General features: G+C 52.0%; 2 protein-coding genes across 2 annotated transcripts in view; one reads left to right on the forward strand and one right to left on the reverse strand.

Moving 5' to 3' along the window:
* The window catches only part of LOC131206022 (protein mini spindles), an 8600-nt gene extending 4846 nt beyond the window's left edge, over window positions 1-3754 (forward strand). The window contains exons 3-7 of the mRNA XM_058198374.1: window positions 148-510; window positions 595-784; window positions 847-1645; window positions 1716-1771; window positions 1983-3754. Of these exons, the coding sequence (XP_058054357.1) occupies window positions 148-510; window positions 595-784; window positions 847-1645; window positions 1716-1771; window positions 1983-2252 (1678 nt within the window). The 3' untranslated portion in view covers window positions 2253-3754. The remainder of the gene's footprint in view (window positions 1-147; window positions 511-594; window positions 785-846; window positions 1646-1715; window positions 1772-1982) is intronic.
* Window positions 3755-4000: 246 nt separating this feature from the next.
* Window positions 4001-11909, reverse strand: LOC131216572 (NACHT and WD repeat domain-containing protein 2). Its single transcript, XM_058211100.1, has 11 exons — window positions 11807-11909; window positions 11606-11694; window positions 10545-10865; window positions 10339-10483; window positions 9405-10273; window positions 7570-8808; window positions 7318-7502; window positions 6568-6797; window positions 6315-6505; window positions 4511-6187; window positions 4001-4424 (listed from the first exon to the last, which is right to left on the reverse strand). The coding sequence occupies exons 1-11, from the start codon at window positions 11907-11909 to the stop codon at window positions 4206-4208; spliced, it is 5268 nt and encodes a 1755-aa protein (XP_058067083.1). The 3' UTR covers window positions 4001-4205.
* Between the last annotated feature and the right edge of the window lie 204 nt (window positions 11910-12113).

Here is a 12113-nt window from a genome sequence, read left to right on the forward strand (position 1 = left end):
CTGTTAAATTGATCAAATTATCGTGTTATAGAGTAATAAAACACTTGATGCTTGGCACATATTGGCAACCGATTAGTGGTAGCGAGAGTTTCGCAGTTTGAATTCCAGAAGAAATTAACCGAGCCCACTTTTCTTGTCATATTTCAGAGCCAATGGTCCGGAATCTTTGCAACCGCGGGTAAGTAAGGGTCCATTCAAGTTGGACGAGAATGTCATAGCGGAGATAGAGCGTAGCTGGGTTCGGGCGGACGATCTTGGTAAGACCGTCGTCAACCCGATGGACGATTCGTTCATTTACGAAGACCTGAAGTTGATCGCCGTCAATGGAGTAACGTATCCACCGGAAAAGTTCCAGCAGCTGATCACTGGCCACCAGTTGACGTCCGGCTTGGGTGGAACTGGTAGCTCTCCCGTCCATCACATGATTCCCACGAACAATACGATTCGCACGTCGCTGGAAGGTAGCGGAGTGATGGCAAAGGCGAAGACTTCACCTCCTGCTGTGCCTAGGTAATGAAGGACAAGTGGGCAAATGTACCGTTTCACGACCGCCCGGGCAGCACTTTCTCTAATGTCCTTTCTCTTTCCCACTAGCTTAACCGATGCCCTGCCGAAGCTGGACCAGAATTTGGTGTGTATCATCCGGGGCATTGCCAACACTGACATGTATGCGGCGCATGCAGCCATGAACGAACTGTCGGATATAATGCAATCACAGGAAAAACAGGCAGTCCTGCGAGGCTATGAGGAGATGTACATACAGAGTGTCTTGCAGCAGTTCAAGGTACACAATGCTTCGAGAGCTCAGCCGACCTGTTACTTGATCATTCCTCCCCTGTTTTGCAGATCATCCAGCAAAAGCCACTCGCTGAGTCGATAACGATCTATCAACCGCTGTTGCATAGTATTTTCCTATTTTTCGCCTCGAAATCGCTCGGCAAACACCTTTCCATCGCTTCGATCAAGAACATCATTTCCGTGCTGCTCGGCCTGATGGCGGATAACCGGCTGGCGACGCAGTTCCTGGAACTGGATGCCCAGTTCGTGAAGGTGGTCAACGGTATCTGCCTGAAGATCTTAGACCGTACCAACTTTACCTACATGAACTGTGCGTTGATCCGGTTGCTGAAGGAATCGTGCCAGACGAGTTGTCTCCCGAAGTTCACCGATCTCCAGATGAAGTGTATCTGGCGCAACGTGAAAGTGATACCGGACCGGTTGGCCGAGCTTGACTATGAGGCCGTCCTGCTGGAGGTGCACGAGTTCATGCTCACGTTACCGCCCGCCTGGTGGGGGACGCGACCCTCGGACATGCCCCTTCGCACGGTCAAAACGATCATTCACAACATGACGAAAATTAAAGGAAACGCGATCCTACAGCACCTGAACACGATCCCCACTCACTCCGAGCTGCACTCGTACGTGTTGCGTATTCTGAAAAACTTCAACAAAGAATCGGGCAATGCGGGAGCGACCACCGGTGGGAGCACGGCAAGCGAACGAACGAGTACGGCGGGCGCAACCGTGCAGCAGCAAAGCACGTTAATAACCAGTGATAACAATAATCATGGACCGCGCAGCATGTTGAGCGGTGGCGGTGATGGTGATCAGAAGTACATTGCGACCGACGCGACATCTGCGGAAGGTACATTTGGCCTCTGACCGTTGGGATATTTCTGCGATAACTTCACGATCACTTCTTTGGTCTCCAACAGGTACCCAAAACAAACAGAACCCGGATTTCTGGATGGACCATTTGAGTCACATGCTGGTGAGTGTTTATGCGATCGTTTCCCGAAACCCCCCAGCCAACCGACATATTGTATATTGAACCCGCGATCATGCGAAGCGAGAAAGTATTCGTAATGTACGCATTGTTATCGAAAGCGTCGTTTGAGTTTAGAGAAGTCTCTTTTCCGTGCAAGATTCCCTAACACAACCGTAAAATAAAAATGTTAATGATACCCCTCTTTTGTTCTTAGAAAAAATCACCCGTTAGCCAACAGCAACGTGTCGGGATGCCGGGTGCGGCCGGCACACAGTTGTCGTTCGATGGCGCAACGCTGACGGCAAGCGGTGTGCCTGGCGTAGGAGCGGGCGGAGTCTCGGGTTCAAAGCTTACGGACGAAAACCTGAATCTCAATCAGCTAGATGAGAGCAACTTTACCGGCGCACCTATCAGTGGCCCCCTGACGTCTCACCGTCGCGAGCTGTTGCAGCAAAAGTTGGAACAACTGAAGCAACACAAATAGTTTCAGGTTGGTACCTCCGTGCAGCTTAGGGAAGAAGAGACGCGTCAGCATAATTCCTCGTTGAAACCTAACATTCAGCCACAGCACGGTAGGAGTGCTGGGTTCGAGTGAAACCTACGTTACACCACGGTATTAGTCTTTTAGTCTCCCCATCGGTCGCTCTCTGACTATGTCCCTTTATCCCGTTTGCCGGCACACGGGATGGACGAAAGGACACACTAATACTCACTTATATTTCATTCATCCGATAAAATCAACCCGTGTACCGAATCGCTTCTGTAAATTAGCTGTTGCTATAGCAACCAAGAGCTGGCGTGCTGGCGACACAAACACGCTTTTAGTAGAACCGGTGAGTGGACGTACGCGCGCAAAAATGCGCATTGTTGTGAGTCCTCAGTTTTTACCTCCGTACGATTAAACCTGTTGTTCATTTTTTACGTTTTTTCCTTGTTTAAAATATCCTGATCAGTGTCATGTAAATCGCAGCGTTCAGATAGTTGTTGTTTCAACAGCGTGACTAGTTCAAGTTCATTTTCATGCCGAGCGAGATGCCGTCGATTGTGTTATAAAAGTCGTTGCCAGAGCGCGTAGTAGGCCGCCCAAGAGAATTGCGTTTTAACTTATTATAGCTATAGTTCCGTAAGTGTTTCCGGGAGGAGTTTATCGAATATTATATCGTGTACCAAAACTGCAGTAACTCTTCTTTTCCTTATTTCGTTTGGCTCTCTTTTCTTTTCTAACGGTTGACGTGGGCATTCGTCCCACGAGTCGTTCGTTTGTTTCCTTCAAACCCTGTCGTTTGTTGTTCTCATTAAGGACGATAGTTAATGGAGTAGCTCTAAGTTAAAGTAGTACTAAACAGACACACATACGAAATGCAAAAGACTTACTATGGAGTACAGAAATTACTTAACCTCCCACACATCGCACACGATTGGCGATTATGTTGCTACAGGACTGATTTGAATTGGAGGAATTTGTTGCATGAAATGGAACCATTGCAAAATGATAGTAGGGAGCTCTCTCTAAAGCTCCGCTTAACCATCTGGGAGCCACACTTTATTAACTTTTTTTCGTTTTATAATCGGTTGGCTTATTAGCACCATCCTCCACGCTTATTGGCACCCTCCGATGGAGTGATGGGCATGGAACGGAATGCAATTCTCTCGAGTTCTCGAAATGTGTCCTTGCGGTTTCGTTCGCCTTTCCGTCACGTGGCACTCCGTCAGGTGCACTGTCGTTGATAACCAAAACGCCCCTACAGATCCCAACTTCGTTCCTGTGTTGTGATTGAATCGAAATCTTATAATAAAACGAGAAAATGTCAGTATATCCTTCCCTTGGTCGGTAACAGGAAAACGAGGGGACAGGCGAAGAACTACTTATACAGGAGAAAAAGTTGAACAAAAGCAAAAAAAAACACTAAAACAAATCTCACACAAAAATTGCTTAACCTGATGGAAATAAAAACAACAATTATATTTAAATAAATAGTAACTCATTTAAAACAGCTGCTGCTTTTTCTGCGGTGTAGTTTTATTACCACGATTCGTAAGTGATGGTGTCGAGAAATCGAGTGAAAGAGAGAGAGAGAGAAAGTATGGGCCACTGGGCTGGAAACGTTGGTTGTGCAAAGTAACTACGGTGTTTAGGAACATTAGTATTCGTTTCGTAGAATTTAACAATGGTTTCTTACCCTACGGTTTTACTCATCCGCTGACGAGGCTATCAGCTGGACCCAAGGCATATTCTGTTCAATTTAATTATTTAGCAAAAATAGACAGCTAGACGTGCACAATGATCATTGTCTATTCTTTCTACCTGTTTGATAGGCTTTCATAGAAAAAAACCAGCACAAGGGCCCTATTTTAAAAGAGAAGGATCGTGTAATATTTCTAAACATTCACTGGTGAACTCTACAAATCTCTCGTCCATACTCTAGCTGCTGCCATCTTATTCCTGCTCTCCATCTTCGGCACCCTCTTCCGCAAGCGGTTCCGGTGTTTCAGCGACGACTGGCTTGTCCTTGCTTTGTTCCGCGCTTGCTGCTTCATCCTCGTCATCATCCTCCTCGTCGTCGATCGGTGTTCCGAAGCGCGTGGATATGGACGCCAATCGCATCGCGGCCTTGAACCGGGCGGACGCTTTCTGCTTGGCCAGCTTCTTCTTCCACTGCAAAAGTAGAACAGGAAAGTCGAATATGAGTGGATGTCATCAAGAGGTTCTCCCCGAAACGGGGTACCACCATCGGCCCTTACGTTAGCATCACGCGATGGGAGATTCTTGAGGAACTGTTGCATCTCTTCCTTCTTCGGATCCGCGATCGCCAGCACGGAGATACAGCCGTCGACCGTGCCCAGCACGAGGCTGCGCCCGTCCGAGGTGCTCCGGATGGCCGTCAGTTCCGCCTGCATCCGATAGTTGGCGATCATTTCGGCATCGTTCGTACGGAAAACCCGCAGCGTCTTGCGGCCACTGTGGTAGTACAGCACGTACTCGTCCGTCGAGGTAAACATGCAGATCACCGTAAACACACCCTCGGCCACCTTCGGGATGAAAGTTTTCACCGTTGAACCCTTCTTCAGCTCGAGCAACTCGAGACCCCCGCGGGATGGTGCGTACAGTCCGAACTTGCCATCCGTGGTGCAGGTGCCGCTCCACTTCGGGATCGACCGGACATGCTTCTTCGTCTTGATGTCCATGATGCTGCCCTTCTCGTTGGTGAGCACGGCCACCTGGGTCGGTTTGTGCGGTAGCGGCAACAGTGACGCAATCTCCTTGATGTTGCACGTCCGCAGCGAGATCTTGTGCATGAACTGGCCGTTCGAGGCCGCAAACACCGCGATCGCGTCCTTACCATTCTTGTCGGTGGACGAGCACAGAATGTGCAACCCGTCGGCCGACAGGACCGCACAACGGAACGGTAATCCCGGCACCAGCCGGACCGGATAATCGTACGAGAACACGATCGCTCCGTCGGGCAGACTGCGCACGATCGCGTGCGCCTGTATGCCTGGATCGTCCGCCGATCCCGACGCACCCGCTGCCCCGGTTCCGGAGCCTCCACCCGAGCCACCACCACTCGAGGCCTGCGGGCAGGACACGGTCAGATACTTTTCGCCGCCCTCGAGGAAGTTAATCTGCTGGATGCCGGGCTGGGTGTCCCGGGCCAGCACCTGCTCCGTGACCCGGTTCCACACCAGGATCTTGCCCGTCTCCGACGAAACGATGTAGCGCCCGTTGGGCGTGATTTCGGCGTGCGTCACGATGGCCCCGAGTGGACTATCGGCCAGCTTGGAGAGCAGCCGACCGGTGCGGATCTCCCACACGCCAACGCAACCCCGCGTGACCGTCACCGCGAGCTCCCCGTTTTCCGATAGGCTGATACTGTCGATCTGCAGCTCGTGACGGTCGATCACGTGCACCTGTTCGAAGATGTTGTTGATGTTCCAGATCTTTACCGAGCGATCGATCGACGAAGTGATCACGCTGTTCCACGCCCCGATCGTTAGTGCCTCCAGCTGAATGATGCGCCCAAAGTGTGCGTCCAGCACCTTCAGCAGGGCCCGGCTCGTGACGCTCCAGACGTACAGGTTCTTCCGTACGCCGGCTACCGCGTAGTCGACTTTCGAGCTGATCATAACCGAGTTCGACTGGGTCATCTTGGTGGAGATATTCCGCACGCCGTGCGGTAGAGCCAGATAGATCGCTTCCTGCGAGATCGGTTCTTCACCCTCGCCGCCGTTAAAGTCCCACACGACGAACCCGTTGGCGGTGCTGGCCAGCAGAAACCGATCGTTCTGGTCTAGCTTCAGCTGTAGCAGCATCTCCTTCTCATCGTTTTCGTACCGCGGCAGATCGCGGACGTGACTCCAGCACGCGTTTATCCCGCCCGTTGCCTCATCTTCGACGGACTCGAACATGAACTCGCTCACCTGTGGGTGTGCGTGGGTTACTAAGATTCCTAGAGCTCATCAGAACCCTCGTCCATCGAGCGGGACAGCGTAACCTTACCTGCGATCGGGGAGGGAACACTTAAGCCCCGCTTCGTGAGTGACATACCTGATACAAGCCCTGCTGTGAGCAGCAGTACATCGTGCTGCGATCCTTTTTCATCGTGATCGCACTGTGCAGCGTGACCGGCGGAATGGTGGCGACCGTTTCGCGCTGCGTCCACAGCATCAACCGCGTATCGTTAATCGCTCCGGACCAAAGGATGGCGTAGAAGTTTTCGAACGACGTGAGCTCCATGTCTGCCAACGGGAGAAAGGAAATCAGTGCCAATGCCCCGGTGTTCCCGGCATCGTGAACATACACAACAGTTCCCATCCTTCGCCGACGTCTTGTAGTTCCTCCTGGCGCAATAGATTACCGCGCATGTCGTACTCGGCGTACTTTTGGTGAGTGTGCAGATACAAGTTCTTGTTGAGCAGGTAGAGTCCCGTGACGGGTTCGGTCGCCTCGAACGGATTCTCGATGATGCTAAACTCGCTCGATAGCATGTTGAGCAACACGCTCTGACTGTTATTGGTGTACGCGGCGGCCCTGTCGTGGCGAATTAGAGGCCATCCATAAGATCGTATAGCAATTTAACGTGTTCTCTTTATATAGGAGTAGAACAGTGACCGCTACGGGCAGCAAACACTTTTGACACTGCTCTGCCGGTTGTCGGACTTACGTACCTTCCGCTTACCGTCCCAGACTTTTTTGCAAAATTGATCAAAAGTTAACGTGTTTCAAATCTAACCTATTAAACACCTGGCGACCTTAATGTGAGCTTCAAAAAAATCTAGGAGTCTCTAAGATCTCTCACAGCTCTATCTACCAAATGGTGGAAGACATGCTTGGTAATGCTCAACAATTGATCATCGAATTCTACAACGGTGACATAGCTCAATACAAACCGCTAGTTGACAAGAATACCCCAAAAAAAGGAAGTACCAAACTGGAACTGATCATGAGCGGGGATGCTTCACTATTCTACGCAAACCATGCACACATTACGATCGCTTCGATCATACTTGGCTCAAGCTTGTCACAGTCTGCACCAAACCCCAATGCTCACCACTTGTTGTCCGGGCTAAGAACCAGCTGTTGCATGATGCCTTCCATGCCCGGATTCACGTCCCGTGTCAGATCGGAGGTCGAAAGGTCCCACGTAATGAAGCGTGTTGAAATCGACACCATGTACCGGTAATCGCTGGTCAGGCAAAAACCGAACACGGCAAACTGATGGCCCTCCAGGGAGTACTGTTGGAAGAGACATCGGAGTCAGTAACTCCCTCGGACAATCTTCAGTCTTGGCTTGGCACCCTACCTTCAGCGGACCACCGGGTGTGTGGAGACAGTGGTTGAGGGGGATCAGGGCCGAGTCCTTCGGTCCTGACTTATCGCACGCCTCGAGTAACATCTTGATGTTCGGATTGCCTCCGATTTCGGGCAGCAGACGTCCGATCAGCTGGGCCGCCAGCATATTCGGGTAGATGCCCAGGATGGCTCCACCGAGCCGAAGCGCGTCCGCCACCAGCATCAGCTCGCGCCGTGCCTCCTTGTCGTCGATGTTGATCGATGCATCCTCAAAGTCGGCCAGCACGGCCTGCAGCGGACAGCTGGACAGCTTGGCGTGCAGCCAGTCGTAGTTGAACAGGACGTTCTCGTACAGGTCGGTGAAGCGTCGCGAGCGGACCAGGTGGAACGGGAGCTCGCCAAACTTGCGCAGATTGTAGCGAGTCACCTTACCCTCCTTGTTGGTGAAGACGAGCGGCTGGACCGGCACCTTCCGGTCGGCGATGCCCTCCTTGTCCGTCAGCCCGAACCGGTGCCGCTGGATCTCGGTGTACTTGAAGGGTTTCGGCTTGCCGCCCCAGATGCCGAGGTAGTAGTCGGCGATCATCGAGTGGAAGTAGATGGCCATGTTCATGTTCTTGAAGTAGCGCTCCTTGGCGGTGTCCCGGAACTGCCGGTGGTACCAGTTCATAACGTTCACCCCGTCCGCCTCCCGCTCGCTCAGGTAGTTCGGCAAGTCGTTCCGGATGCGCGTCCACAGTAGGGGCGGTATGCGCCGCACCGGCGGCAGGTGGTACTGGTAGACGTCGTCCAGCACGCGATCGTCCAACGAGATCAGATCCTCGAGCTCGCTCTCGGATAGCCCCGATTTGGCGGCAGTGATGTAAGCCAAAGCGTGAAACACCAGTATCCGACCGTGCTGCTTTTCGATGCGCTCGAACAGCATCATTATACTATCCATAACGGTCGATGCCAGGTGAGTGTCCTGGGGCCGGGTGTAGCTACGCCAGCGACAAATTTCCGCAAAGACTAACTTCACGAAGATCGGTAGCGAACACTTGCCGATTGCGTTCGCCACCAGACGCCATTGAAAATTTGAAAGATCGCGGCAGGCCGTACGCATCCACATTTTGATGACGTTCATCGCCAGTTCTTCGCCCAGTGCCGTCACCTCGATGAAGTTCTCCTCCACGTCGATCATCCGCCGCAGGATGTGGTACTCCTGTGACACGACCGGGTTCGACTCCTCGGCCGCACATGACACTATAATCTGCGGGTTGGGCGATTTGAGAAAGCGGGTGGGGAAGCGAACGAGACATTAAAGTCCGCGCACCGATCTGATGATTGATGGAAGTGACGATCTCCTAACTACCACACGCAAAGAGGGGACTATCGACAAAACTCATGCACATTTCAACTCGTCCGACATTCCTACATCATTCGTACGTCGGTTATTCTTGCTACTTTTCTTGGGATGTTTCAGAAACTACCTACAATATCTGTTTCACACCATGCGAGGCGCATTTGCGATGAGACAACAACTACTTGGAGGTTATGTCGTAGAACAGTCGATGAAACGTTCAACTACGATCGGGTTTAGTTTTAGATGGTTTTGATTGAAATTTGGTCCATGCCATGCAATTATCATTTGCACAATATGTTACAAAGAAAGTACTGGAGAATGATCCTGATCCTGATCACCGTTTGTTATCAAAATCAAAACTTACTACCCAAAAACCGTGTGAACAAAGAGTGAAGGATAAACCTTACGTCACAGCTCTTGCACCGTTAAGCGCTTCGCCAAAAAGGGGGACTCCCTCAGCAGGTGTCTTGAGCGGCAGGTCGAAGACCGAACCACCAACTTACCTTGCAGTACGGTGGCAACCGGGTCGGCAGCCAGGACACTTTGTTCGCGTCCTGCGCCCCGGTCAGCTGGTCGACCGAGTCGAGGAACAGTATCAGCGGTTGCTGCGGGTTGGCGTATGTTAGCAGCTGCTTGAAGTGTGCCGTCAGCGGCACGAGATCGTCCGGGATCTGATCGAAGGGCAGCATGAAGTTGTACGATATCTGCTGGCAGATGGAGATGAGCGTCGGCGTCAGGGCGCTCGAGTCGGGCGTCGTGCCGAGGAAGCGGATGATGCAGATCGGGCGCACCTTCGCGAACCAATCGTTCGTCGTGAGGGCAGCACTCTTCGCCAGCAGCGAGGTCTTGCCACAGCCTCCCTCGCCGTACAGGACGATCGGCTTATCGCTGGCCCCCAGCATGTGACTCTCGATGCGCAGCAGCTGCTCTTCGCGACCATAAAAAACCTTCACCGAGTTGTTGCAGGCATGCAGATGCTGCAGGATCTCCGTCACTATCTGGCCCTGGGCACTGGAGTCTTCCTTGCGCATCGCGCGGTCCACCAGCTTGACGATGTTCTTGTAGAAGTGCGTGATGAAGTGGTTCAGATACTCCTCGTGCGTGTCCACGTCCAAACCCTCGCGCCCAATCCACTCGATGGTGTACTTCTGGATGTTGGACACTTCGATCCGGTTCGGGACGCGGACGTCGCGCAGATCAGCCAACAACTTGCAGGCCTCCGTATCGAGACTGCGGTTCAGTATGTCCACGTAAAGCGATGCTTTCTTCAGGTTCTGCAGATTGATGTTGTTGATGTACCGGATGTACGCCAAGCAGTGGTTTTTCGTGTTTTTCACATTCAGCACTCCGTTGATGACTTCCCGTTCGGTGACTAGAAAAAACGGGGATCAAATAGTACAGATCGTCCGATCGCTAGAAGTCTGCTCGCTACCGTACCGGACATGAAGTAGTTGTGCGTTTGATCTTTGTCCAGCTTGCCCTGGGCAAACAGTGAGGCCGCTCCCTTGCGGAACAGCTTCTGCATTTTGGTCAGCGTATCCCACCAGACGGCTTGATCTTCGGCTTGCAGTTTGGGAACACGCTAAAGTGGAGGGCCAACACGTTGATCAGTGTTTTGTGGACTACTACTCTTTGATGCTTACCTTGTTATTGAAGTTGATCAGAATGGAGGAGATCGGTTGGAGGATCGAAATCGGTGGCACGGCGTTGCTATCCTTCTTGTACCACATGTCCAGCAGCGTCACGTCCACGCCCATCGATGCCAGATCATCGCGGATCAGCTGGAGCTCCGATGACAGAATGTACGTCGGGATGGGCCGGTAGCCGTACTTTTGGCCCAGGAACACGACAAAGTTCGGTCCCATCGACAGCCGTTGACAGTTCTGGATCTCGCGCATACACAGCTCGGTGGTCATGTGATCGTCCGTGGCTTCATCGCGGACACCCCATCGCATGTCCACTACCTGCCGGGGAACGGCCAGCAGTTGAATTAGTTTCCAGAGAATACTTCGTTGAAGAATGTTTTCTCCTCTTTTCAACAAAATCCTCTCTAATGATATCGTCAACAAAGTAAAGCATAACGTGTTCGCGTCGGTCATAAATTTCATGTGCCTTGAAAGGTTGTTTATTTCACCTCGCTATGTCCGCCGCAGAAGGCAATTGCTCTATCGTTACCTCCCCGTTAAATGGGCATCTCTCCAAGCGCACTTGACGGGTCATAAAGTTTTCAAATTTATTTACCCATCCGCAGCAGGCGTTGGGACAACTGTCAGGAGTGGGCTTGGCGTGCCACCACCCAGCTGGCCCAGTCTCCTATGATGAATGTGCACGAAAGTTCAAACAACCCCAACGACACTATTGACCCATTTCGGTGATTTGCATTTCTGTTTCGTTTTTCTCCCCCCGCACCACCGAGAGACGTGGCGGCCGTCGCCGTGTTTGACGTCATGCAACACGGCAACGGCTGGCTCCTGAACCCATGAAGACGGGGGGCCTGCGTGATATCGCCAGACATCAACATGCCCGCTTCGGTCGGCGGGCAATTGATTGCTCTTTGCCGAGAGGACTTGGCAGGTATTTATGAGGTGTCGAGGCGAAGGAACGTGCAATTCCCAGCAATCAATACACCACTTTGTCGTTCTAGACTCTGCGGTCCTCGAAGGAGACTAGGGCGGCTAGGTATTGCGTCTTAGGTCGTACGTACCTGGAACTCTAGGCCGTGCTTTTCGCGACAGTAATCCTTGATCCTGGGATAACACTTGGCCATCAGATTGTTCCGTTCCATGGTTGTATCTACACGGTACAATGGAACGGTACATGAAGTCATAATCAGTAGTGTGTCACAATAGCCCACACGATCTCTTCCATAGAACTCGTTCGCGGCGTTACGTAACATCGGCCGTACCTGTGAACGTGGAGCTGGTGAAGATGCGCACAATTTTCGAGCTAACCGGCGGCAGGTTCTCCATCGAACCGGCAAAAATGGTGTCAATCGTACGGTCATCCATTGTGACGCACCACTCGCACCACTGCGGATCTTCCTTGATATTTTTTGCTCACTCTGACTTCGAACTGTGCTCCGTGACCGGGCACTGGACCATTCTCACTTTTGCACCACTTGCAACTGAGCCACCGGAAGCATTGCGACCGGGCGATGGGGCCCACTACCATCGGATTGCAGGTGTTTTTTGCGGTCGATTGTCTTCGATCAA

The sequence above is a fragment of the Anopheles bellator genome, chromosome 1 (assembly GCF_943735745.2).
Source record: "Anopheles bellator chromosome 1, idAnoBellAS_SP24_06.2, whole genome shotgun sequence".
Classification (NCBI taxonomy): domain Eukaryota; kingdom Metazoa; phylum Arthropoda; class Insecta; order Diptera; family Culicidae; genus Anopheles; species Anopheles bellator.